Source organism: Hevea brasiliensis, chromosome 4 (genome assembly GCF_030052815.1).
Source record: "Hevea brasiliensis isolate MT/VB/25A 57/8 chromosome 4, ASM3005281v1, whole genome shotgun sequence".
NCBI lineage: Eukaryota > Viridiplantae > Streptophyta > Magnoliopsida > Malpighiales > Euphorbiaceae > Hevea > Hevea brasiliensis.
The window spans coordinates 115,512,281-115,537,174 of NC_079496.1; the positions used below are offsets into that span (position 1 = coordinate 115,512,281).

The 24,894-nt window shown below is 35.6% G+C and overlaps 3 protein-coding genes and 1 pseudogene across 8 annotated transcripts; 2 read left to right on the plus strand and 2 right to left on the minus strand.

Annotated features, from left to right (window-relative positions):
* The first annotated feature begins 717 nt into the window (after positions 1 to 717).
* LOC110671191 (dynamin-related protein 3A) lies at positions 718 to 10,422 on the plus strand. The gene is made up of 20 exons (XM_021833585.2): positions 718 to 1,089; positions 1,290 to 1,572; positions 1,721 to 1,749; positions 1,882 to 1,983; positions 2,114 to 2,200; positions 2,711 to 2,779; positions 2,900 to 2,959; positions 3,189 to 3,302; positions 3,948 to 4,002; positions 4,196 to 4,305; positions 4,552 to 4,644; positions 4,766 to 4,858; positions 4,950 to 5,087; positions 5,509 to 5,595; positions 6,182 to 6,266; positions 8,541 to 8,785; positions 8,875 to 9,021; positions 9,158 to 9,210; positions 9,699 to 9,798; positions 9,978 to 10,422. Exons 1-20 carry the CDS (start codon positions 718 to 720, stop codon positions 10,065 to 10,067), a joined length of 2,412 nt encoding a protein of 803 aa, XP_021689277.2. The 3' UTR covers positions 10,068 to 10,422.
* A 935-nt stretch (positions 10,423 to 11,357) lies between these two features.
* Positions 11,358 to 14,959, minus strand: LOC110671218 (protein TIC 55, chloroplastic-like; annotated as a pseudogene).
* LOC110671219 (lariat debranching enzyme) lies at positions 14,678 to 18,334 on the minus strand. Of its 6 annotated transcripts, none has more exons than XR_009148387.1 (11): positions 18,099 to 18,334; positions 17,855 to 18,012; positions 17,640 to 17,761; positions 17,346 to 17,539; positions 16,869 to 17,051; positions 16,656 to 16,774; positions 16,372 to 16,511; positions 16,020 to 16,139; positions 15,741 to 15,892; positions 15,392 to 15,508; positions 14,678 to 15,098 (listed from the first exon to the last, which is right to left on the minus strand). XR_009148387.1 is itself a non-coding variant. In XM_058146135.1 (11 exons), the coding sequence occupies exons 1-10, from the start codon at positions 18,219 to 18,221 to the stop codon at positions 15,411 to 15,413; spliced, it is 1,317 nt and encodes a 438-aa protein (XP_058002118.1). In that variant the 5' UTR covers positions 18,222 to 18,333; the 3' UTR covers positions 14,678 to 15,098; positions 15,392 to 15,410. The 6 variants fall into 6 exon arrangements, 4 of the variants coding, with proteins under 4 accessions (XP_058002118.1, XP_058002119.1, XP_021689318.2 ...); XR_009148388.1 differs by having other exon boundaries at positions 14,678 to 15,176; XM_058146135.1 differs by having other exon boundaries at positions 15,741 to 15,800; positions 18,099 to 18,333.
* A 226-nt stretch (positions 18,335 to 18,560) lies between these two features.
* On the plus strand, positions 18,561 to 23,858 carry LOC110671200 (eukaryotic translation initiation factor 3 subunit B). Its single transcript, XM_021833600.2, has 11 exons — positions 18,561 to 18,852; positions 19,299 to 19,536; positions 19,939 to 20,085; positions 20,524 to 20,652; positions 20,822 to 20,950; positions 21,159 to 21,242; positions 21,331 to 21,455; positions 21,545 to 21,743; positions 21,827 to 22,359; positions 22,592 to 22,703; positions 23,189 to 23,858. Exons 1-11 carry the CDS (start codon positions 18,740 to 18,742, stop codon positions 23,531 to 23,533), a joined length of 2,154 nt encoding a protein of 717 aa, XP_021689292.2. The 5' UTR covers positions 18,561 to 18,739; the 3' UTR covers positions 23,534 to 23,858.
* The last annotated feature ends 1,036 nt before the right edge of the window (positions 23,859 to 24,894 follow it).

Genomic DNA, 24,894 nt, shown 5'->3' on the forward strand with positions numbered 1-24,894 from the left:
CAGTCTCAAATTGAGAAGGAAAGTGAGAGAAAGGAAAAGAACCAAACTTGCCATTTTCAAATCCCTCAACTCCCTGCTGGCGCCTCCAAGAGCCTCCCTCGACGTGGCAAGGCCACCTGTAACCTCCCTTTGCCTTTGGTATGGCTTGAATCTTCATTGGGTAACAAATTAGAAAGTTGTAAGTGGGAAACTTTGGACATTCGAATTGCATGAACTAGAGCTCCCCTGAGTGCGTAAGCACCACCAACGAGCTCCCCTCGCCATCATGAACTTCTGAATCCTTTTTCGCATTTGTCCAATGAACCTCCATCAAGGATTGGTCATGCTTCGACAAATTTCCAGCGAGGCCTTGTCTCGCCATTTCAAACGCATTCCAGATATTTATTTAAAACCCTTTAAAATTCTTAACAACTTCCTCGCGAAGTCTACCGCTAACAACTTCCTCGCGAAGTCATCATGCAGCTGGTCTGTGGGCCCAGACCAGACCAGTCTCCGTGGGTACAGTTTCACACGGTCCAGCATATAATCCTTTCCGGACAGCCATAGCAGCAAATCTCTTCTTAAATGTATAAAGTTAGCAAAGAGCATCTCCTTTTTCTTTATTTATTTTCTGCTTAATATTTTTCTTCAACATCAAGCATTTAACTATCATCTCTACTCCATCAAAATCCTGTTTTCTGCTTCTTTAGTCTTTTCTATTTTCTCTGTGTCACTACAATGGGGAAGGAGGCAAATCCCAGTGGCACTGTGAAACCGGTTTCGACTATCGGTTCATCTTTCATTCCCATAATCAATAAGCTACAGGACATCATTGCTCCTTTTAGCGGAGGCGGCGAAGTTTTACAGATATCGCTGCCACAGGTGGCTGTGGTTGGTAGTCAGAGCAGTGGGAAGTCTAGCGTGCTTGAAGCTCTTGTTGGCCGCGACTTTCTTCCTCGTGGCTGTGATATTTGCACTCGAAGACCACTCATTTTGATGCTGGAGAATAGGTCGCCTATTCCTGATGATGATGACACTGAGTGGGGCGAGTTTCTACACATGCCTGGCAAGCGGTTCTATGATTTCTCCAAAATTCGCAGAGAGATTCAGGTTATTTGTTTGTAATTTTTTTGTTATCTAATTCTTGGCTTTTGTATGCCTCACTGCAGTTGTAGTAGTTTGTGAGGTTGTGCTTTGAGGAGAATGAATTCTGTGCTGAGTTAGTTTTCAGGATGTATCAAGTTAATTGATTTAGTGATTTAAGGCAATTAGTAACTTTTGTTTTCTTTATTTCTTTTCTGTTAGTCCAGGCTGAGACTGAAAGAGAAGCAGGATTTAACAAGGGAGTTTCAGATAAACCAATTCGTTTAAAGATTTCTTCTCCAAATGTTCTGAATATGACCCTTGTAGATTTACCTGGCATTACCAAGGTTCCTGTGGGAGATCAACCGAGTGACATAGAAGCAAGAATTAGGAAGATGATAATGGACTATATCAGCCAAGAAAACTGTATCATATTAGCAGTTACCCCAGCCAATTCGGATTTGGCTACTTCTGATGCTCTTCAGATGGCTAGAAATGCTGATCCAAAGGGTAGATACTTGATCCTTGATTGGCTTTTGCTTCGTCACAAATTCATTTTGAATGTTAAGGACTAAGGAACCTTTGTGTATTGTTTTTTTCCCCCTATTTTAGCTTTTAATTCTTGGCATCTGCTGTATCTAACTTACATCCTTTGCAGGTTCTCGGACAGTTGGTGTAATAACAAAGGTTTGCATTATCGTTTTTCTGTAATAAGAAATTTGTTTTCTCCTATTTAAATTTTAATCACCATAGTGATTTGATTATGGCCATAAGCAACAAAATAATTTTTTACTTCTTTTTTTTCTTCCCACTCTGTAGCTTGATATAATGGACAGGGGAACTAATGCATGTAACCTTCTGCTTGGAGGAGTTGTTCCACTTCGTCTTGGTTATGTTGGCGTTGTGAATCGCTGTCAGGAGGTCTGAATTGTTAAAGATCATTATTTGTATAGTAGTTGTTTTGTTCTGTGCATTGCTATCAACCATTATTTTTTCTTTTCAACTGCTTCTATGATAATTAATTTTGGCTTTTGCAATGACTGAAAAATAGGAAATTAGGCAAACTTTGGGATCAATAATCTTTCATCTTCCTCGTGTTCTTCTTCATCTTCTTACATCCTTTAAAATAATCTATGATGCAAGTTTCTTTATTTATTGTTGTTATCAATAAGTAATTTCAGATTTAGCCCTTTAACCTGTAACCTTCATGTATTGTGTTCTCACAGTGAAAAAATCTGTACAACCTAGTCATTCACTTCAGCCATTCACCTATTCTGTCCAATAATATGTTTTTTTTTATACAAAAGAAACCTTCAGGTGCATTCTGGGTCTAATTTTAGAAGGAGAGGAGGGGGGGGGGGGGGGTGGTGAGAAATATAAACATGGTTCTCTTTTCGATTAGTTTTCATTGTCATGCTCTCTTTGTTGGTAACTAACACAAATAATTTGCAATTCATATGACTGCGTTTCAGTTGCCAAATGTTGAAAAAATGAATGGGAAATCCATAACCCAATGAATTCCTTATAGATTTCTATTTTTTATCAGTCTTTCTAAAACCATTTCTATCTTGGTTCAGCTAAAGATCAATAATATATTTCAAGACATAGTGCTGTGTAGGGTGTAAATCTACATGCTGATGCATTACAGGATATTAATTATAATCGGAGCATTCGAGATGCGCTTGTACGTGAGGAGCAGTTCTTCCGTGATCATCCTGTACTTCCACTCCTTCATAATATTTTTTTTTTTTAAAAAAAGTTTTTAATTTCTTTTTTCTTTTTATATGAATTGGATGATTTTGTATTTTACACTTGTTTAATGCCATGCTTGCTGAAGGTATATAATGGCCTCTCTGATCGGTGCGGAATTCCCCAATTAGCAAAGAAACTGAATCAGGTTGGTTCTGGTGCAACCTAAAATAAAATTTTCTTCTTTGTTTGAATATCTGAAATGCAAGTGAAAATATTGTATGTTTTATTTTTACCCCTTAGAATGAACAGCCATTAGAACAGCCATTATTCAACTATATGATTTGCCTCCAATAATCTTCCTTTGATCTTTCCTTTCTTTTCCTTCAACCGTTATCTGATGTCTATTTACGGTGTTTGTTGATTGTCCATTTTAGATCTTGGAGCAGCATATCAGAATGGTTCTTCCAAATTTGAAGGCTGAGCTGAATTCTCGTATGGTGGTTGTGTCGAATGAACTGCGCACATATGGTGAAGACATGGAGTCAAAAGTATGTTTACTGTTTAGCATGATAAATTGTATGAGTTCTTATAATAACTTCTGCAATTTCTAATGATAAAATGCTTAGATATTCATTTTAACTGGTCTCTTTGCATGTATTTGGAATTCCATCAATGTGCGTTCAAGCAAGAATCCATTTAAAGTTGAAGCCATTTGCTGATTACATAACTATTGTACTGTTGTTAATTACTATATGCTTACTAGGAGCTTGCAAATTATAGTCTCTGTACACAGGCTATGATTCAAAATTTTCAGTGGATTAAGAATTAGGAAAAGTTTTGAATCACCATTATTGTTGTGGTCAGCATTTTAAGAATGTTGGCTAAACAACTAGTTTTATGAAATTTCTGTATTGCATTAATTGCTTGCATGATTAATATCTAAGTGGATGTCACCTAAAGGCTTAGCTGCTTGCTCTGTGAGTGTAGTTGCAACTTGTTCCAGACACGCAGACTTATAGACGTGTTCATATTTATATTTTTGCATGTGAGCTTGCATCCATGTGCATATCCATGTATGCATGCTGAAGGGAGTTTTGTTTTATGATATTTTACTGTTCATGTCACTAAATATATTAATATATTTTTCTACTCTTTCGCTTTCCCCCCTTTTTTTTCATGTTGTCATTCTCTAGGCAGAACAAGGTGGAGGAGTCATTCTGCTGAACATCCTAAAAAGATACTATGAAGGCGAGATTTCATTTACTAAATTCATGATTTTTTATTGATATGAATAGTGCATTTATGTCCACGGAAAGGTTGCTTTCTCTTCATTTTGATGTGCAAACTTTGTTTTCAATTTAATTCCCTTTTCTCCATCCGTTTTGATTTGTTTGTTTAAATTGATAACTTTTCCTGTGCTTTCTTGATAATTATTCAATAGCCTTTACTGCCATGGTCGATGGAAAAAGTCAGGCGATGTTGACTGAGGAGCTTTCTGGGGGAGCCAGGATCCGCTACATTTTTCAGTCAATTTTTGTAAAGGGCTTGGAGGTGTCAAATCTATTTTCGTGAAAACATTCTATTTTAAATTTACTATCTTTGATTTGTTTAAACCTGAAGGCATTTGTAACTAACATTTCCTGTTGGTTTGTTCGCTGCCTCACTCATATGAAAGGACATCCTTTTTCACTGAGCACCAATAAATTACATTATAATGGTTGATGTTAATTCCGTTGTTTTTACTCTTTTATTTGTTGAAATCTGCATTTGCTACTAACTGCATTCGAGTCTTTGTAGGAAGTGGATCCTTGTGAAGATCTAACTGATGATGATATTCGAATAGCAATTCAAAATGCTACTGGTCCTGGAAATGCTTTGTTTGTGCCAGAGGTGAGAATCAAGATGATTGTATATGATGGTTTGTATGTTTTGCATCTTCTCAGTGGTTGCCCAGTGTCCTGGAACCTTGGTTTCATGCAGCAAATTGACCATTTCTGAAATGGTGTTCCAGGCACCATTTGAAGTTTTGGTTAGAAAGCAAATGGCGCGACTGTTAGACCCTAGCCTCCAGTGTCTAAGATTTGTTTACAATGAAATGATAAAGGTTATACAAGTGATATCAGAAGCTTTAGAATGATTTTATTGTTATGAATTTTCGTGAGATAGATGATGTTAAGAAATTCTATTTGCCACAGATGAGCCACTCTTGTCAAGCAGCTGAGTTGCAGAGATATCCAAATCTGAGAAGGCATCTAGCTGAAGTCATAGGAAAGTTCTTGAGTGATGGTGTTAAACCAGCTGAGAGTATGATAGCAAACATTATTGAGATGGAGGTAATTTCTTCTTTTCTTCCCCTTCTGTTCGCTGTGTTTTCCCACTGAATAATGTACATTAACAAAACAGTAAAGTTGCGTAAATTTTCTTTGTTTATAGCTCCATATTCTATTTGTTCCTTGTTGAAATCAAAATATCTAAATTCTTCAAAATTTACCTTTATTGATTTTTATGTATTTGTAATGGAGTCTAATAAATGAAGAAATGAGAACCCTTCATGAATGGAATTTCATAATTAATTTGATGATAGTTAACTTAGTGAGTTTCAATTTGAACATTCCTTTACTTCTTTAAATGTTCAACACATAATACAAATTCAGTGGACTTAGCATTTTCATATTATATTTGTGAAATTTTATGTGCTCTAATTTGTTGTATTTGATTTTGATGCTAATTTGCCTGTCTTTTTAATAAATTCAGACGGATTATATAAATTCTTCACATCCAAGATTTATAGGTGGGAAAAAAGCTGTTGAACTTGCCATGCAACAAGTTAAATCATCACAGGTATTAGCCACAGCTGGCCAAATTTATGTTTAGGAACAATATTCCTTTGAATTTCTATTGATCTCCTCGTCTGTTTACTAGGCAATCCAACTATGAATTCTGGTGTTGAAATTCATTTGTTTGCAGAATTTTATGCATGGATAGAATGCATCTGGATTGTAGAGTTCTCTTTTAGATTTTTAAATCATCATGGTTTTTCGGATTAATCTCATTGTGTAATTGGTTCTTATTTGGGCCCATCCCAATACTGTTGGTTTTTTCCATCAATATGATTCAGGATATTGGTGATGTAGAATGGTATCGACAATTGAGAATGGCTAGAGATAGGGCTATTCTTGCTAGGCTAGTTGTCAATGGCATTGTACCTAATCAAGTGATTAATTATTTTTGGATTAAACTTTGTTCAGAAAGATGTTTTTGCAGCAAGGGAATGAGTTCTTTGTAAACAGAGTGGAGAATGTCTACTCTAAATGGAGAAGAAAATTGAAAGTTGTGCTTCAAGGGAAGAAATGACGTTAAATTTACTAGTAGATAATGTAATTTTTAACTGCATCCTTATTTGCACTTTATGCTTTGTATTTGGCAGGAAAGTCTTCCCCAGTCACATAATGACAAAACATCAGCAGCGAGTAATCTCTTGAATATGAAGCTTTCCATGACATGTGAATCAGGTAAGCAATTAGTGTTGGATTGTTTTGGTGGTTCAAGTGTTTATTTTTTCTAGGGGTGGGGTTAAAAATTTAAAGGGGTGCTGATGTAGGGGATGAAAAACTATTTCTCAATTTTCTATTAATTCTCAAAAATTGAATTCTCAAATTGTCAATAATAAAAGCCTACCAAACTACTGAGAGGACATATTTGTTTATAGTAGACTTGTTAATCCTACTAGTAGATTGGAAATCCTAAAACAAGAAAAATACTAATCAAATTCTTATTAGGAATCCCTAGTCAACTTAACTTTGTAAATAAAATAAAATACTACTTCCTAAACAATGATAGAATTCTTAAATAATAGAAATACTACTGTTGATTAAATTTCCTAAACAATCGAAAATTAAACTTCTTATTTCTAAGATGAAAAATTAAATTCTTAAATTCAGATTTCCTTCTCTGCATCATTTTTTACCTGGTTGTAGAAAACTCGACCTTGGTTTTGTAATGCTGAAGAATCAGGAACTAAATTTGAAGAACAAGCAACTTTATCTTCTTGATGGTAGCAATAAGATTGAAACGAAAAACTTCATGCTTTTCTTCACATCCCTAGTAACATCTAAACATATAAAATCAATCATAATTACAATTGAAAGGCTCTTCAATTCATTAGGAAAAAAAAAAAGATAACTTTTCAATTTCCATTGTCTTCTTAAAGGTTTACTTTTCTTCTTTCCAAAGGTTTCTTTCTCTAGGATACGTTCCTCAAAATTTTCCAACTCAATCTTATCATTTTGGATTTCTGCATGTAAAATCTCAACAATCAAACCTTCAGGTTCTTCATTTTTCTTTTCATGCTCTTCACTGTCAAATTCTTGCCTAGTATCCTATTGATTTGTAACCATATCTTTAAGAACTTTTGATATCGCATCCATCTCTACTTTTAGCCTTGCCACAGAGTCCCTCTTTCACGCATCAAGTTTTTGTCCCTAAATCATATTTGAAACATATATTCTGTGTTCCATGCTTCAACATAAATATTTTTTTATGGTTCAATATTCATAAAATAAATTAGGAGGATATATATAGTGTCACTATAGAAATTCCTTAAATAACATGTCTCATCTAGTTGTACCTTGTAGTCATCGATTTCAACTTGTAATATTTAAATGTTACTCCACTTCATTAGTCTCAATGAAAACACAATTTGAAGTTCTGAGTCATTTCTACCTAAATCAGATGTCAAAATCAGAACTAGCGTGTCAAAATTAGTGTGGAAGGGTTCTGCCAAAATTGCTGACGTGGTGCTATCCTAGTAGGTGACATGTTAGTGACATGGCTGCTGAGCTGGAAGCTGATTAGATGCTCATGGGCTCATAGAACTTTGTGAGCTCATCTGGGTTTAAGGGGACCCAACCTGGATGAATCTTTGATGTAGGGATGATGGACTTGAGTTTCGATAGTGGGAAGGTGCTGATTTCTGATCTATTTATGAGTTGGGTTGAAACTTAATCCAATCAAAACTCTCTCTCTGAGCAACCTCTGGATGCTGGACTTGCACCAGAGGAGTCACCTGATGCCGAGATGTCATTTGGTGACGGAGGCTGTCATGTGAATGATGGCAGTTGGTTTAGTGAAGGACAGTGGTTAGGGGCTTTGTTTTGTGATGATAGGTGGGAGTGTTTTTTTTTCCTTTTTTTTTTTCTCCCCAGACATTGAGGTTTCAGAGGAAATTGTTCAACAATGGGTAACTCTTTTGTTGTGGTGTGGTGATGGTTTGATGGAAGGGAAGTGATGGTTTAAGGTCAATAGCAGCTAGGTCTAGGGAAAATGTGAGAAAGGCAGTAGGCAAAGGGGAAAAATTACAGAAAAAAGCCCATAAATTTCAATTCGAGTTCTCTGACTAATTTTCAATGGTCATAAGGAATATGGATAAAAAAGGGTCTGATACCAAATTGATGTAAAACACAATAGAACACTCCAAAAGGATGAGAAACAATTCACAATTTTCTATTAATTCTCAAAATTCAATTATCAAATTGTCAATGACAAAAGTCTATCAGAGTACCTAATGGACATCGGTACTTGTAGTAGAATTGTTAATGCTACTACTACTACTACTACCAGGATAAGAAATCCTAAACCAATTCAACTTTCAAAATAAAATAAAATATTTCCTAAATAATAATAGAAATACCACTACTAATCAAATTTCTAAAATAATAGAAAACTAAACTTCTTACTTTTAAGATGAAAAATTAAATTCCTAAAATTAGATTCCTTGACTGCTTCAGGTGCTGTCGGGGGCAGCAAATCGGCAAGGGTGGTTGGAGGTTTCCATTTGCATGAGCTAACTTCATCAGTTATTTATCCAGGTGGTAATTCATCCAGGGGTTGGGGCATTCCTTCAGTGTTCGGAAGCAAGGCATCGTCCAATGAGAATTCATCCAGTGGATCATTAACAAATTCATCTAGCAAATCTCTTGGTGGAACTTTAAATAGTACAAAGCATTCATCATCAACAATCCAATTGAGAGAGGTGATATTGTGCTTTGGAAAAACCTTGGTTTTCATATCTATGTTGATATTTTTTTTACGCTTTCTTCTTATGGTTGGTGGTAATTATAGCCTCCATCCATCTTGAGGCCGCTAGAAGTGACAGAGCATGATGAAGCGGTGGAAATAATTGTAACCAAATTGCTTTTGAGGTCTTACTTTGATGTAGTCAAGGATACCATTCAAGACTTAGTTCCTAAAGCTATAATGCACTTTTTGGTAATATTATCATCTTTTTCCTTGTCCATTGACTTGGCTTTATGTGAGGGTCATTTCATCATATTAAAATTCTTTTCTTCCTTTTTGAAACCTTGTCTATCTCATCTAAATGAATCAATTCTTTCATGCACTATAGGTCAATCATGCAAAGAGGGAACTTCATTATACCTTCATACAAAAACTTTACAGGTGCGCGTATGATATTTTTCAAGATAGTTTAACTTTTTCTGGACGAAGGCACGGATATCAGTGTAATTATTGTCAAATTTATTGAATTCATATGGGATTAAAAGTTTTTTGCAATAAATTTTAATAAGAAGCCTCTATTGATAATGACCTTTTGATGTGTATTTACATTGATTAGTGCATGTGACATCCTCCCTTTTGTGTTTTTATTATGTTTTGAGTAGTTATTGGCATGAGCATCCCTATGTTGCCCTCAAATTATGATTCTTTCGAAGTTAATAAAAAAGAAATGCATGTCTCTTGGGTGACAAATGTGTGCAGCCTGAGGAATAGGAACCTTGCAAAGTGCCAAAGTTAAGGCCATCTATGTTTGCTCACAAAATGCAAAATGTTTAAGCACGGGATGAGTTTACTTTCTAGGGACATATTGTAGTGATTGCTTGAATATATGATTTCAAAACATTGAAGAATTCTTACTGTTGAACAACCAGGGAAAGCCTTTTTGAAGAGCTATTGCAGGAACGGGATGAGGTTGTTGCAAAAAGAAAACATACCCGTGAACTTTTCCATGTTTTGCAACAAGTAGTTCAGGTTAGTATTCTGGGTTAATGCATCTGTGATCTGGGATTTATAGGCTCTAATAATGTGGCTTTTACTGATATTATTTTTTGTTACTGTATATTTATCATCTACAAATACATGTGAACTGAGTTCATATAAGCATATATTTTATCTTTGGCCAATGAACCCTAATCATCGCTTTCTTGTAGACACTGGATGGGGTTGAATCTGAACTGTCATGTCAATATTCACATTCAAGCATGTTTAAAACTGATTCTACCAAAGGATTGCCTCCATGATACTCATCACATCTTCAGTCAAGAACAGGTAAAAACAGGTCATCTTACATACTATCTTCCAGGCACTCCAAAACCCCTAAATTATCTCATCCAGATGAGCAATAGCAATTGTTGTTTGTCAACATCAAATATTGGAATTGTTTCCTCGCATTTTCTTTCCTGCAACTTTCCTCACTCTCCTAGGCGGAGGGCGAGTAAGTTTACAAGTGATATATAGCATTTCAGTGTCAGAGAAATGGTGACATTCGCCATTGCCCATGGGGTAAAGGGGTTTGAAATTGTCATGTATGGTACTCGCAAATTTTGCAGCATTTTTCAATGCTAGCACATTGTCATCTACGTGCTATTATCTGTATGTTGTTCAAGTTTTTTTATTTTTTATTTTATTTTTTTTAATGATCTCTGTTAATTCTCTCATATGAGCAAACCAATTTTTGCTTTTACACCATAGTTGCCGCTGCTATTATTTCTGATTTTAAATAAATGCTAAGCTGTCTTAGCTACAGAGCGATATCTCAATTTGTCCAAAAACCTTAATTTGGCCGAACTAAGACAACTTGGTCATAAGGACTGAAAACGAATCATAATTTCTTATGTTGTTATAGTAAAATTTTTCTTGTCAATCAAGTTTTACATAAAATAAATAAATAAATAACTCAAGAAATGAAAAGATTTGCGTTTTTCAATTTTTAATAGAATCTTTCATTGTCTAAAACAAAAAATTCAATGAATTCATCTCAATGAGAATAGCTAAATGCATAATATATATTGGTCTTTTGGATAAATAAATTCAAATTTTAACCTTGGTTATATTCAAAATTTTTATCATAATTTTTAAAATTGAAGAATTTTCTCCCTCACTCTCTCCTCCACTCTCCCCCTCTGTTCTAAGCAATCTAACTCACTTAGTATGGAATCTTTACTCTTTTATTTGGAGAAAAAGAGAGAGAGATTGTGAGAGAATGAGGAGAGAGAGAGAACGGGATAGAGAGATGAATAAAATAAGAAATAAAAAATGAGATGAATAAAATAAAAAATGTGATAAGACATTTTATATGACAAACTAAGCGTAAAAAGTCAAAATTCTTGAATTAATTTTTAAATTTTAAATAAAAATTATTCTATTTTGAATGTTATAATTAAATTATCCGATATAATTAGCTAGCAACGTAAAAGTTTAAATTTATTTGGACAGTAAGTTATATATATTTAGTTTGGTTAGTTAACCATCAGTTTTTTAAGTTGAAAATTATAGCTGAACTGAAATCCAAAAAATTAGAAGTTTCAAACTGGAAACAACACAAAGAACCATATTTTTCAATACAGTTTTGTGATTTGGTTAGGTTTCTTGATTTTTCCCTTTTTCCCACATTCCCTAGGCACACTGAAAGCTATGAAGGGGGGAAAAAAAAGAAGAAAAAGCAATGTATTAGACCTGAAAACAATGGAAACTCACAAAACCAACTGCCTAATCATAGTCTTCTGTGTGTTCTGATGAAATTTGTTGTGATCGTTGCAATAGCAGTTGAGCATTCATAAACTCCTACTAGGCACAAGCCTGTTGATACCAAGAGAAAGGACTTCCACTTCATAAACTCCTACTAGGCACAAGCCTGTTGATACCAAGAGAAAGGACTTCCACTGCCTTCCAGAAGCTAGAATAGCCAATGCACTCAATACAAGAGCTATAGCAGAAAGGATATTTTTCCAAGCCTCAAAAGTTTTAACAACACTATTGCATTCCTTGCAATGGATTACATGCCGAAAATACCTGTTAGCCAAATTGGGTGCGTACATTGTTCCTGTGCCACCCTTCGCTGGCAAAGAAGCAGAAACTCCAGCGACAAACTCGGCTGGTGCATGTTCAACAACGGCAGGAACTTGAGGTAGAGAGATTGTGTTGTGCCCAAAATGATAAGGCATTCCATGTCCAACTTTGTCCATCCATTTCCTATATTCTGCGACCCATGCATCCGAAGTACTTAAATTGAGGTACAGATTCTTTGTGTGAATTTTTTCTTTCATTAAAACCTCATTTTGGGATGACAGGAATCCCATATCTTGTTCAAAGACTTTACTTCCTTTCTGGTGAAAGTACCATTGGGGGATCCATTTTGCAATGTGGGATCTTTTGTTCCTCCAAACCTCACTATGAGCATGGATTTTCCTTGTCCAGTTGGTCTGCAAAGGAAAAGGCCTGTGAAGTACTGCTTCACTCCATTCTCATCAATGAGTTCTCGATTATTCTGAAGAACACATGGTGCTTCAAACCTTGAGAAGTTCAGCAATGCGTGATCTTTTTCCCTCCCCCACCGTCCTGCAAAACCCCAATCAGTGCGTTCAGTGACCTCAAAATGCAGTGGCTGCGCATCTTCTCTTTTCGCAGACCAGTCTGTTCTGTCATGTGAGATTGGAATATGTGCAGAATCCATGAGGTTTTCAAGAAGTATAGAGTGATCATACGGAAGCTCATGGACAGTTGAAGTATCTTGGAACCTGGCCTGGCAAAATTCTCAAACCAAGGTGGCTTATTAAGGTTTGGAGGAGTCTTCTGGGACATCCATACCCACACAACTCCTTGTGACTCCTTCACCTTGTGTGTGTTAACACAAGCTGATCTAGGAATTTTAGCATTTGCAGCAAGCTGGAGTGAAGAAATCCATGGATATCATTAGCTAGGAATATGAGAAGAAGAAAGAACAATTGAAGGCATACATGGAAAATGACTGACCTGAGGTATCTTGACACATTTGCCTTCCCCTTCAAATTGCCACCCATGATAGAGACATTCAAGTCTTCCATCTATCAACTGACCTTCTGATAGTTTAGCTAACCTGAATCAAATTAGAGCCAAACAGAAATATAATAGAAGTGGATAAGTTGCAGCAATGATCACTAAACTCGTCAAATTCTAGTGTCATCAGAAAAAAAAAGTATTTTACTATAATTAGATCATTGAATGCAGTTTACCCTAATAAAACTGTCAGAAATTGACAGTCTTGAGATTAATGTAATGAAGTACCTGTGAGCACATCTATCTTCATAGCAGCGACGCTCACCTTGTCCATCTTTAAACAAAACTATTTGCTTATCGAAGACGGTGAGCCCTAACTCAATAAACAACACTACTCTTGATTCTTGAAGGTGGGAAGAAACCTCAAGTTGCATATACCTGATAGGGTAACAAGGTCATCAAGGGATAACCCTTTAGAGGAGAAGATTTTGATCATTTCATCCAGAGTAAAACTTGCATCTACAATGTTAGATCTCACATTTGCAGCTGCTGATGCCCTCCTATCTCTCCTACCTGTTGGAATCTGGATCATAGGTCCTCCACTCTGTTTTCATATTGAATAATAACAAAAAAAAAGCAAATAAATACAGTGATGGAATAACAGAAACACCAGAATTCTTACAATTGCAACAGCATCTCTTGCAGCCAAAGCCAAAATATCAGCGCAAGAAACAGTCCCTGGACACAGTAGTTCAAGTAGTCTTTTAGTTGAATCAATAACTGAAAACCCTCCAACAGACTGGTTTGCTGGATCACTTTGCTCCGTCCCATTTCCTTGTAGCAGCACCGATGCGTCACAACCCTGCAACCATTTCAGTTTTATAAATTAACCAATTGTGACTTTGGTTTTGAAGGATAGTTATTGGATTTTCTTTGGCTTAACAGGAAAAAGAAATGATGGTGCCAACTATTGGACAATCACTCACAGATGTTTTCGAGTGTAAAGGTGACGTCAAGATTTTTTTGATGGATTAGATCACAGGCTTAGAGCCTATTTGGTATTGTGATTTCAACATGCTTTTTGGAAAAACACCAGTTTAGATGCTATTAAAAATAATTTGAAAAAAACAATTTAGTTATTTTAGAGTTTTATGATTAAAATATATCAAATTTAACCTAAAATCAAATTTTAACAACCTCTAGCCAATGTATTTAAGCTGGTGTTCTTCTCAACGGCATTGGTTTTGTCTCCATGAAAATTTTGGGTGATTTGCTCTTGAGCACTGCTTCTAGTCTTTACTTTTAAGTGGATGCATTTCATCTTTTCAAGAGACATAACAGGGGTGTGACCATCGTGTATCCCTGCATTTAAAGATGCATTTATGGAGTTGGGTAATGTCAGAAGGTGGATCGGTTTTATCATGCAGTCACCGAGCAAGAGATGATGAAGCTCATCACCATATCAACTTCTTCCTCATCTGCTTATGCATGCACATTCCCCTGAAGCTACTTGAGAATTGGGATTCACATTTTAGCATCGACTTTTTTGATTCACCCATTCATGAACCACTTACTAAATTCTGCTCAAAAACTATTTGAAATTCGCTTGAGACTTTATTTTAGCTTGTGCCAGAGCAGTTTGGAGAACCAAGTTCAAACTCTCAAAAATAAAGTTCGATTTAATAAATTCAACCAAATCAAGTCTAGCTTTAAGTTTTAGGATCGAGTATTGATGGAACTTGACTAGACTGAAGGACTGAATTGGAAATTGCTAGGATAGAACTTCCAAAACTGCAAGGCGTTCCAATGTCACAAAAGGGTAAAAAAGGTACCGACCGTATTGACATGTTTAATATCAAATTCAACCACACACAGATGGAAGGGATGCTGTCTTTCATAAATCATTTTGAATCACATAAATATAACACTCAATGGTACTTACAGGAGATATAGTATTCTAATCAATGAAACACTGGTATTCAATAATAGTTGAAAAACACGCACAGTAAACTAACATGACTAAGAAGTAAGAACTACTGGGCTGGTAATTTGAGCAACAAGTATTATCTTCAGTTTCTACTCTATGCCCACCACAAAATCATCATTTGCATGGGACAGCAAAATACAACACCTTGAACACGACTTCATGCTTCCCCATGGGTTCCTTCAGCCATCACTTGTGGCAGATGAGTTGGTGAACCATCTCCTTTTGCATCTAGAACTCAATGGCTGCAATCCTCATTCTTCTCATTCAGCATCATAGAATAGAATAACAATATCATCACCTCCTTTCCTGGCTGCATTGATAATTTAATCCAATACAAGTCAGTTCAATTAAGGCCCCAGTTGCTACAATCTGTTCCTTGAATTACTAGCTGTCAAGTGTTTCAGCAGATGCCAAAAACATAAAGGTAAAACAATTACATATTTTCTACAAGAAAAATCACCATAACTCATAAAACATTATATACAATGGAGAGAGAGAGAGAGAGAGAGAGAGAGAGAGAGAGGAAGGCACATAAACTAAGCTAGATATGATAATAGCTTTAACTGAAAAAATAAACATGGTAATAAAAGATATTATTATTACCCTTGTGCGAGTTCCCAAATTACTCATTTCCAGTTTCCACATCATCAATTTCTGCAAATTCTTCTACCTCATCCGCATCATCTATGGGAATTTCTTCACTATACTCAACAGAAGAACCTAGAGATTGTAAAATATGTTTTAGAAAATATTAATCTCACCAATGTATCTTATACAATATAATTCCAGAATCATCATATTTGCACCAATTGCATCTAGAGGAACAAATATTTTGGGTTCATCAATGTAAATACATGCAGAACCACCAAGTTTCAGGAACCCATAAATTAGCACCAAATTAGGCAAATTAATACAAATCATGAATGCAAACAAGTTATAAACAACTTGTTACTTTCATGCTGAAGAAATTTGTCAGGTATTCCCAACTTCTTCCAGTATAGGAGATCAATTCCTGTTTCCATTCAAATAAACTAAATAATAATAATACCAATAATAGAGAACAACTAAAATTCAGATCCTGCTGTTGCAAGTACGCTTTGCCAGCTGAAAAATTAGGGTGAAACAGGAATCAGAGAACACACTTTGATTTTAAGAAAGCAAAGACTTCGATGTTGACTGATTTAGATCATCCAAATCAAATTTATATCAAAGAAAAGCAAAATTGATTTACCTCCTTGAATTAATGGGGTGGGACCATGAGTTGGTACTCTTGATTCTGATACACTGTCAAGAAGATAAGGAAGTTCCAAAAGCTGCAACAAAGACTCTGTTTGAGGATTCCTAGGATAATCTGCAGAAAAGCATGAGAAATTAGTCAGCAATATAAAAAGCCTGCAGATTCCGAAACTTCATTTAATAAACTAATTAATGCATGTGCCATAAATAACAATGAATGGTAGCAATGAATTTTTTAAGTCAAAGGCCATAGATGTTGCAAAAGTATAGGATTTCACAATTTATCTATTTAAGTAACAAGCAAAGCCAAACACAAGCCAACCAACAATTAACTAAAACTAAATTACCAAAGTAGGAATTATTTGAGTCAGGTTGGCTGGGATCAAAAGAAGGAACGGTCTGTGCAAATTCAAAAGGTTTGGGCCCTCTAGCTTGTAGCCGGCTCCTAACCCATTGTTGACAATCTTGCATCTCGAGCTGTGTACCACTATCACATCAAAACACAAAGTTATCAGCAGCCAAAAACAGGGAAATTCTCTCTCTCTCTCTCTCTCTCTCTCTCTCTAATAAGAAAGACAAATGCATAGTCATATTATTAATCATAAAGAGCATTTTTCATATTTATACACACCCAAAATTTGCATTTTTAAATGTTAACGGAAATATAGGGTTGAACTTCCTGGTTATTGCCAGCCATTCTTCATCATATTGAATCTCATAAGGTCCAGGCTCTGATTCAATATCAATAATCTGTGAAATCATTGGACATCAGAATTGATGGCACAAACCTCCAACAATGACTACAAGCTCGTTATAACCAGCAATTACATATTACAATATATACCTGCAAAAATTTGCGCCGTGGAAGACACTTATCAAGTGCAAGAAATTTTGTCGTTGGGCCACTTTCCCCATGTTGGACAACAGCAGCAAATTTGCAGTGCAAGTGAGCCGAAAACCAATAAGGAGGCCTCAATTTTTCCAGTAGCTGAGCAGCTGCTTTACTTCCAAGAGTTCTTTCCCGAATCTGCAAACAGAGTGAGCAACTTATGTGGGTACAAAGAGTTTGGGCAAGTATGAAGGTTAATTGGTGGTGCAAATAGGCTTACACTATGATACAAAAACTCCACATGGTTTTTTCTACCAGGCAAGGTACTCTGGCAAGCCACCTTCCTTTCCAAGTGCAAAGTATTTGATTTCTCAAATACCAGAATATAAATGTCCTATATTCTTTTTGTTTCAGTATGAAATATTATGAACTTATGACTTATAACAAATCTCACTAAGTCAATCCTTTCATCGATACACGTATTAAAATCACCTCATTCTCAAAATGTCGTTTATGTCTAACTAGTTGCTGCCAGTTCCCACAATCAGTGATGCCAAGAGGCCAATCATGTGAAAGAAAAATATCAATGGGTTCCTCAACTTGCATGAGTTTGTGGACATCATACTCACGAACGTGATATACAGATCTTATAGTTCTCTCATTATAGGGAGGCCTCTCATGGTGTCCTGCCCACCAAAATTCACAAAATTTCATTCAGTTTCCATGACAATAATGCTTCCAAATAATTGTTTAGCCAAGAATTCAAGAACAAAGAAAGCAACCAACCTAAATGATAATCTCGCGCGCTATATATCCCAGAAAGGCCACCTATACGTATATTGCCAAACTTGACCACCCCAGCAAATCCCAGAAAGTATATATTAGGGGCTGCCCATCCTCCATAATATCTAATAAAGGCTTCTATGTTAGCGCCCTCAGCACCATATTTCTTCTAAGAATTATCTTATAAAAGTAAAGCTAAAAATAGAAAATTTACTTACAGTTCCCATAAATAATTGGAAGCTTCATGGTTCCCGCCGATGAAAATGGTCGGAATCGGAGCGACTTCTTGGCCCGAATAGTACTTCCAGAACGACTTCATCTCGCGATATTTCGGCGGCACATTTAAGCTCTCCATGTCTCTCGCATTCCTCACAGCCTAATTGGCAACAGGAAAGCGAAATCAATCCCATGAAATTTCTTAAAAAGAGAAAAACTTGAACTACAATTGGAAACAAATTTTACCTGGAAATCGCCGCAACAGAGGAGAAGGTCGATTTTGATGCCGTTCAATCTTTCCACGTGTTGGATTGTTTGGTAGACGATGTCCAGATCTCCATGCATACACCCCTCTACAGCTATCTTCATCTTCAAATTTTTGATAATTTGAATTGGTAAGACAATAGGGTTTAAGCAAATCTAAACCCTCCTCCTCTGCTATTATTTTTGGAATTTTTTTTTAAAAAATTGTTATTTTAAAAAATATTATTTTAAACATATTAATTATAAATGATTAAAAATTATTTTTATATTAAATTATATATATATATATATATATATATATATATATATATATATATATATATATATTAAGTTTCAATGCCAGGTTAGAAAATTGATGGAATTTTTGGGCCTATATGGGCCATTGGGCCTCTCTGACACGAGGCCCAATGTACACCGTATTAGCTTCTGTTCTTTTCGTAATTCTACTTACCGAACCGACCCGTTGTCTCCAAAACCAGACAACCAACAACCCTAGAAAACACCACTCTATGGTTTCTCCATCTTCCTCCACTCCAGAACTCGAAATCCACATTTCCGCTGTCTTCAGACGGCAACTGTTTCTGTTGCTCTCTCTGGACTCCCAAAAGTGAAAGAAGGAAATCATGGCGGACATTACGATAATGTATGAAATAGACTCTCTGGCGGCCGCGGCTGGTATCGATCTCTCCCTCGTCGATATTCAGCTTCCTCCTGGCGAAAACTTTGGAATCATTAGGTAAGTAAATTCCTATTGAACTCGAAGAAATTGAATTCCCTCTTCTGCCACTTGGTTTAATGTAATGCTGTGACCTCGCTGAGGTCAATATTGTTTTAGTTTTTATACTTTTATTAAATTATATTAACATGGAAATTTAGGGTTATTGAATTTAGTAGATAATATACTCAGCGTCGCAGCTGGTTTTTGAATTTTTTGTTGGGTTGGGGACGGGGGGCTGGTTTGGTTATCTGTGCAGTTTGTTCACTTTGAATATGCATTAACCACTGCATTGTGGAGGTCCTAAAATTAGGTGCAGTTATGCTGTTCAGTTGATTGGCAGATTATGGTTGACGGGTTCCTGTGTGTTTTTGTTTACATTAGTTATCCAATATAAATTCCATTACTATATAATTCACTAGTCTGCAGTATGTTCAATTCCGACTTCTCCCATGCTTTATGTGCAGTGATGATGAAGATGTTTACCAGGAAGAACAGCTGGATTTTGAGGCCGGCTTTGGTAACATTATTGTTGTCGATAATTTGCCAGTTGTTCCCCGAGAAAAATTTGAGAAGCTTGAAGGCGTGATTCGGAAAATTTATGGCCAGATTGGTGTAATTAAGGAGGATGGCCTCTGGATGCCTGTTGATCCTGAAACCCAGAAGACCTTGGGTTACTGCTTCATCGAGTATAACACTCCTCAGGTATTTGTGTTCTTCATTCACACATGGTTGCTTACTGCTTCTTCCACTCATTTTATTATAAATTCACTTGTTTTGATACCATTATTTTGACTACCATGACTATCTTTTTGACATTCTTATGATGCTATTGAAGTAGAAATGTTTGCTATTATTATTAGAAATTAGCATCTCTGTAAAGTGCATGCACATCTTGTTGAGCACAACCAGTGGGCTTGTGCCAGAGAAACTAAATGTGGTCACCTTTGAAGGCTTGGCTACCATTGAAATTAATTATTTTTTGTTTTATTGGAGAAAAAAATACTTTGCAGGATGAAACGGGCATAGTTGGTGAGTGTTGAGTCGATGGTCCATGATTAAGTGGTTAATTAATTATGTATCTGATTGATATTAGTCGCTTTACAGGAAGCTGAGCTAGCTAAAGAGAAAACAAATGGTTACAAGTTGGACAGATCGCATATTTTTGCTGTCAACATGTTTGATGATTTTGAAAAATTTATGAAAGTTCCAGATGAGTGGGCTCCTCCTGAAATCAGGCCATATGCTCCTGGGGTAATTAATTCAATTATTTTTCTCACTATTCTGCTGTTTTATCTTTCTCATTTGAATGTCATGAGATGATCCACTTGTCATACAATTAACTTAGTCCCATGTTTGTGCATTTTGTTTAGATGTGTCTTGTGGGACTTGTTAGAGGTTATGAAACTTGTCACTAGAGTTCAATTTCACGTGCATTTGGTTAAAGGACCTTAATCTTGTTGTTTGGGGTGCCATTGTTTAAAAGAAAGGAACTCTTTACTGACAAAAAAAAATGTAAAACTTTGAGAATGGAATGTTATTGATGAGCTTTTGCAGTTTATATTTCATTTCTGATTCCTCTTTCCTTTACTCTCTCTATGTGTATAAGCTGCTTGTTAGATCGCTATGTGCATGTGCACTGTTTGTGTTACACTTACCATAATACCATGCTGCTGCTCCTGTACATTACAGGAAAATCTTCAACATTGGCTTACTGATGAAAAAGCTCGAGATCAATTTGTGATCCGTGCTGGCTCAGATACTGAGGTTTTCTGGAATGATGCAAGACAGTTGAAACCTGATCCTGTTTACAAACGTGCCGTGAGTTAAAAACTTGATTACAAGTTCTCATTATTGTCTCTTAAGGCATAATTAGTTACTCTGCAATTAGATTCTATCTCTAATCACCCTGTCTTTTTTACAAGTTTTATTATCTTTCCCCTTTTCTTAATTTCATTTTGCTGAATGATCAATCATGTCACCTTTGCAGTATTGGACTGAGAGTTTTGTACAGTGGTCCCCTCTTGGGACATACTTGGCAACAGTTCACAGGCAGGGTGCTGCTGTCTGGGGTGGTGCAAGTTCCTTTAATAGGTTAATGCGTTATGCTCATCCTCAGGTCTAGCATCGGTTTCTATATCTTTACTTGATCAGAATTTTACTTTATCCGAATTTTATCTTCACGATACAACTCAACTCAACTAAGCCTTTATCCTAAAAATTTGGGGTCGGCTATATGGATTCGCTTTCTCCACTCTAAACGATTTTGGGTTAAATCCTCAGAATTTTATCTTCACGATACTTAGCTTTAATGATATCTCCTGCAGGTTAAACTGATTGACTTTTCTCCTGTTGAGAAATATTTGGTTACCTACAGCAGCCATGAACCAAGCAATCCTCGTGATGCAAATGTGAGGTTTCCTATTCTGCCATTCTTGATTCTGTTGTGTGCTTTTTTTTTTCTTCCCTATTTTCTACTAACATTTTCTTGCTGTTCAGAGGATTGTGATAAATATTTTTGATGTAAGAACTGGGAAAGCGATGAGAGATTTCAAGGGTAGTGCTGATGAATTTGCCATTGGAGGAACTGGTGGTGTTACAGGGGTATCGTGGCCCATTTTCAGGTTTTGTTTCCCTTTCAGTTTGGTACTGAAGTGGACCATGTTTGTCATCAGTTTGTATGCTTGATGGAGTATTACTTTGCCTTTTCCAGGTGGGGTGGCGGAAAAGATGACAGGTACTTCGCCAAAATGGGGAAAAACATGATCTCCATCTACGAAACTGAGACCTTCAGTCTGATTGACAAGAAGTCTCTGAAGGTTGAAAATGTTATGGACTTCAGTTGGTCACCAACTGATCCCATTCTGGCACTTTTTGTTCCTGAACTTGCTGGTGGTAATCAACCTGCCAGGGTGAGTACTCTGTTACAAGAGATTAAGAATTTAATCTTCCAAGTCCTGTTGTGACCTGTTTTGTGTGATGATAAAATTCACAGGTATCTCTTGTTCAAATCCCCAGTAAAGAGGAATTAAGGCAGAAGAATCTTTTCAGTGTTAGTGATTGCAAAATGTACTGGCAAAGCAACGGGGATTATCTTGCTGTAAAGGTTGATCGTTATACAAAATCAAAGAGGACTACATACACAGGCTTTGAGCTTTTCAGAATAAAAGAGCGGGACATACCCATTGAGGTATTGGAACTTGACAATAAGAATGACAAGATCATTGCCTTTGCTTGGGAGCCAAAGGGTCACAGGTTTGCTGTTATTCATGGGGATAGCCCAAGGCCTGATGTAAGTTTTTACTCAATGAGGACTGCTCAAAATACTGGCCGGGTTTCAAAGCTCACTACTCTCAAAGGCAAACAAGCAAATGCTCTTTTCTGGTCACCTGTTGGCCACTATTTAATACTTGCTGGACTGAAGGGTTTTAATGGACAGTTGGAATTCTATAACGTAGATGAGCTTGAGACTATGGCTACAACTGAGCATTTTATGGCAACTGATATTGAATGGGATCCTACTGGGAGGTAATTTTTTTTTTTTTTAATAGAAACTTTGGTAGAGCCAATATAGGAGGTATTTTGAGCATGATTGTGGTTTTGTTTTTGAAATGCATGAAAGTGCACTGGCATACTTCTATATATTTAAATGCATAGATTTGTGGATTCAAAATTGCATTTTCTTGTTAGTAGTTTGAAGCAAATAGGGACCTCCATTCCTGTATTTTTATTATGATTGTGATGGATGTCCCATCTGTAGGTATGTTGCAACTTCAGTGACTTCAGTTCATCATGAAATGGAAAATGGATTCAATATCTGGTCTTTCAATGGCAAGCTACTTTATCGGATCCTTAAGGATCATTTCTTCCAGGTAAGATTAATCATTCTACTGAAAATTCTGTTTAATTGCATTGGTAGAAATGATGGCTTTCATTATTTTTAATTGGGTAGGTGACTGTATGATCTCTATTTTGCTACTATAATTTTTCGGATATTCACTTATGCATTTATTGATTCTGTGCTGGGTTACATGACATGGAATAACCCTTTTCCTGCATGAGTGGAGTTACCCTGAATTTTGGCATGATGTCAATTGACTAACCAACTATGATATTTACTAATTTGAAGTGTCTTGGTAATATTGATATATCATTTTTGAGGTAAAGTGGCATTTAATGAGGTCTCTGGTATAATGGTCTTGGTTAAAATCGGTGAACTTCTCTTACATATTGAATCATGATGTATAATTGTCTTGTTTCTCGTTTTCCATGCCTTCATTTTGCTTCTTGTTGACTTATTACCATTGATGATGTCACCACCATTGCTTGGCTATTGATTTCGTGTCATTTTTTATAGTTCTTGTGGCGCCCAAGGCCACCGTCCTTCTTGACTCCTGAGAAGGAGGAAGAAATAGCAAACAATTTGAAGAAGTATAGTAAGAAATATGAGGCAGAGGACCAAGATGTTTCATTGCAATTGAGTGAGCAGGACCGTGAGAAGCGGAGAATGTTGAAGGATGAATGGGACAAATGGGTGAACGAGTGGAAACGGTTGCTTGAGGAAGAAAAATTGGAGAGACAGAAGTTAAGGGATGGAGAAGCCAGTGATGAAGAAGAGGAGTACGAGGCAAAAGAAATAGAAGTTGAGGAGTTGTTGGATGTTTCAGAGGAGGTTCTTTCGTTTGAATATGAACAGGAGTAAGCATTATTAGTATTATATCAAGAGCTCACACATCCTCCATTCAAGGTTAAATTCAACTAGAAGCACCGAAGTTGTGGAGATACACGAAAAACTTGGTTTAGGTAATTGATATTTTTGCTTCGGTGTTTGAATTTTCTAGTAGGGACTTGATGTTGGATGTTTTTCTTCATCTAACATCCCTGTGGATTTGTATTAATTTCTTAAGTTTGTTAGTCCTGATAAAGGATTTCACTTAATTTCATGATGCTTAATGCTTGTGTTGGAGTTCAACTGACTTGTGAGATGTATTTCATTTTGTTAGAAATTTTTCTGTTGGTTCAGAGCACATATGCGATCTCTCACATGTATATTTGTAAGTATAAGGTGTATTATGTCTTAGAGCAGAGTGTTTTTTTATTAAAAGATACTATGGAGTCAGTGGGTTGGATTTGGCAGGCAAAGTAGAAAGAAATTTTTCAAAGAATGCCCAGTTGCTTTTTGTATCATATCTATGGCCAAATATTTCTTTTTAATATTTCATTATATTGAATTTTTATTTTGTTTATTCTATTAAATTACTAATTAAAATATTTATAAGAATAATTGTTCATTAATTCATTAAATGCATCACATAAAATTATTTGAATAAAATTTAATATAAAAACACACAGTAAACCAAAAAAGCGCAATATACAGTCTTCATAATCTATTATAATGAATTGCTGTTATTTGTCAAACATTATTTTACTTATCGATAAACTATTATTATTATTATTATTATTATTATTATTATTATTATTATTATTATTATTATTATTATTATTTCTTCAAACAGCAAGCTTATAAAATTAATTCTTAAAATTAGATATTGAAATTTATAAGAAAAGTTAAATTATTAATAGGGGGTCAACCACATTAAAGTGAGTTTTTTTTTTTTTGATAAATTAAAAAAATGAGTTATTATACATAACAAATTAAATGAAAAATAAAATATATTATCAAAATTTAAGTAGGCCATTGCCCCTCTAGTCCCTTAATAGATTCGTCCTTGTCTACAAGCTAACTATGTTATTGTTAAAATATGTGTAGTATGAAATTTATGCAATAAATTGAAATTTAGAGGTGCTAATGTCTACTAGCTACAAGTAGGAAGGGACGGCATTTGAAAATTATGGCCAATTAAACTACTACATTAAATTTTGTCAAAACAAAATCTTACATTTGTCAACTTTCTATTTATAAAAAAAAAAAAAAAAAACCCCTAAATAATATGAAATTAATTAACATCCTTTTCAGTTTCATTTCATATCCATCTATTACTTTTTAATTTCATTCTTTTAATTTTCATTTAAATAATATAAAATTAATAAATTCTTTATTGA

Bases quoted from the DNA above. Each gene is read 5' to 3' on its own strand.
- LOC110671200 (XM_021833600.2), top strand. From the start codon at position 18,740: ATGGCGGACATTACGATAATGTATGAAATAGACTCTCTGGCGGCCGCG. The intron at 18,853-19,298 runs GTAAGTAAATTC...CTTTATGTGCAG, and splicing joins GAAAACTTTGGAATCATTAG to TGATGATGAAGATGTTTACC. The intron at 22,360-22,591 runs GTAATTTTTTTT...TCCCATCTGTAG, and splicing joins GAATGGGATCCTACTGGGAG to GTATGTTGCAACTTCAGTGA.
- LOC110671191 (XM_021833585.2), top strand. From the start codon at position 718: ATGGGGAAGGAGGCAAATCCCAGTGGCACTGTGAAACCGGTTTCGACT. The intron at 4,645-4,765 runs GTGAGAATCAAG...ATGGTGTTCCAG, and splicing joins ATGCTTTGTTTGTGCCAGAG to GCACCATTTGAAGTTTTGGT. The intron at 9,799-9,977 runs GTTAGTATTCTG...GCTTTCTTGTAG, and splicing joins TTTTGCAACAAGTAGTTCAG to ACACTGGATGGGGTTGAATC.
- LOC110671219 (XM_058146135.1), bottom strand. From the start codon at position 18,221: ATGAAGATAGCTGTAGAGGGGTGTATGCATGGAGATCTGGACATCGTC. The intron at 17,540-17,639 runs GTTGGTTGCTTT...TTTGGTGGGCAG, and splicing joins CGCGCGAGATTATCATTTAG to GACACCATGAGAGGCCTCCC. The intron at 16,140-16,371 runs GTAATTTAGTTT...GCTTTTCTGCAG, and splicing joins CTCAAATAATTCCTACTTTG to ATTATCCTAGGAATCCTCAA.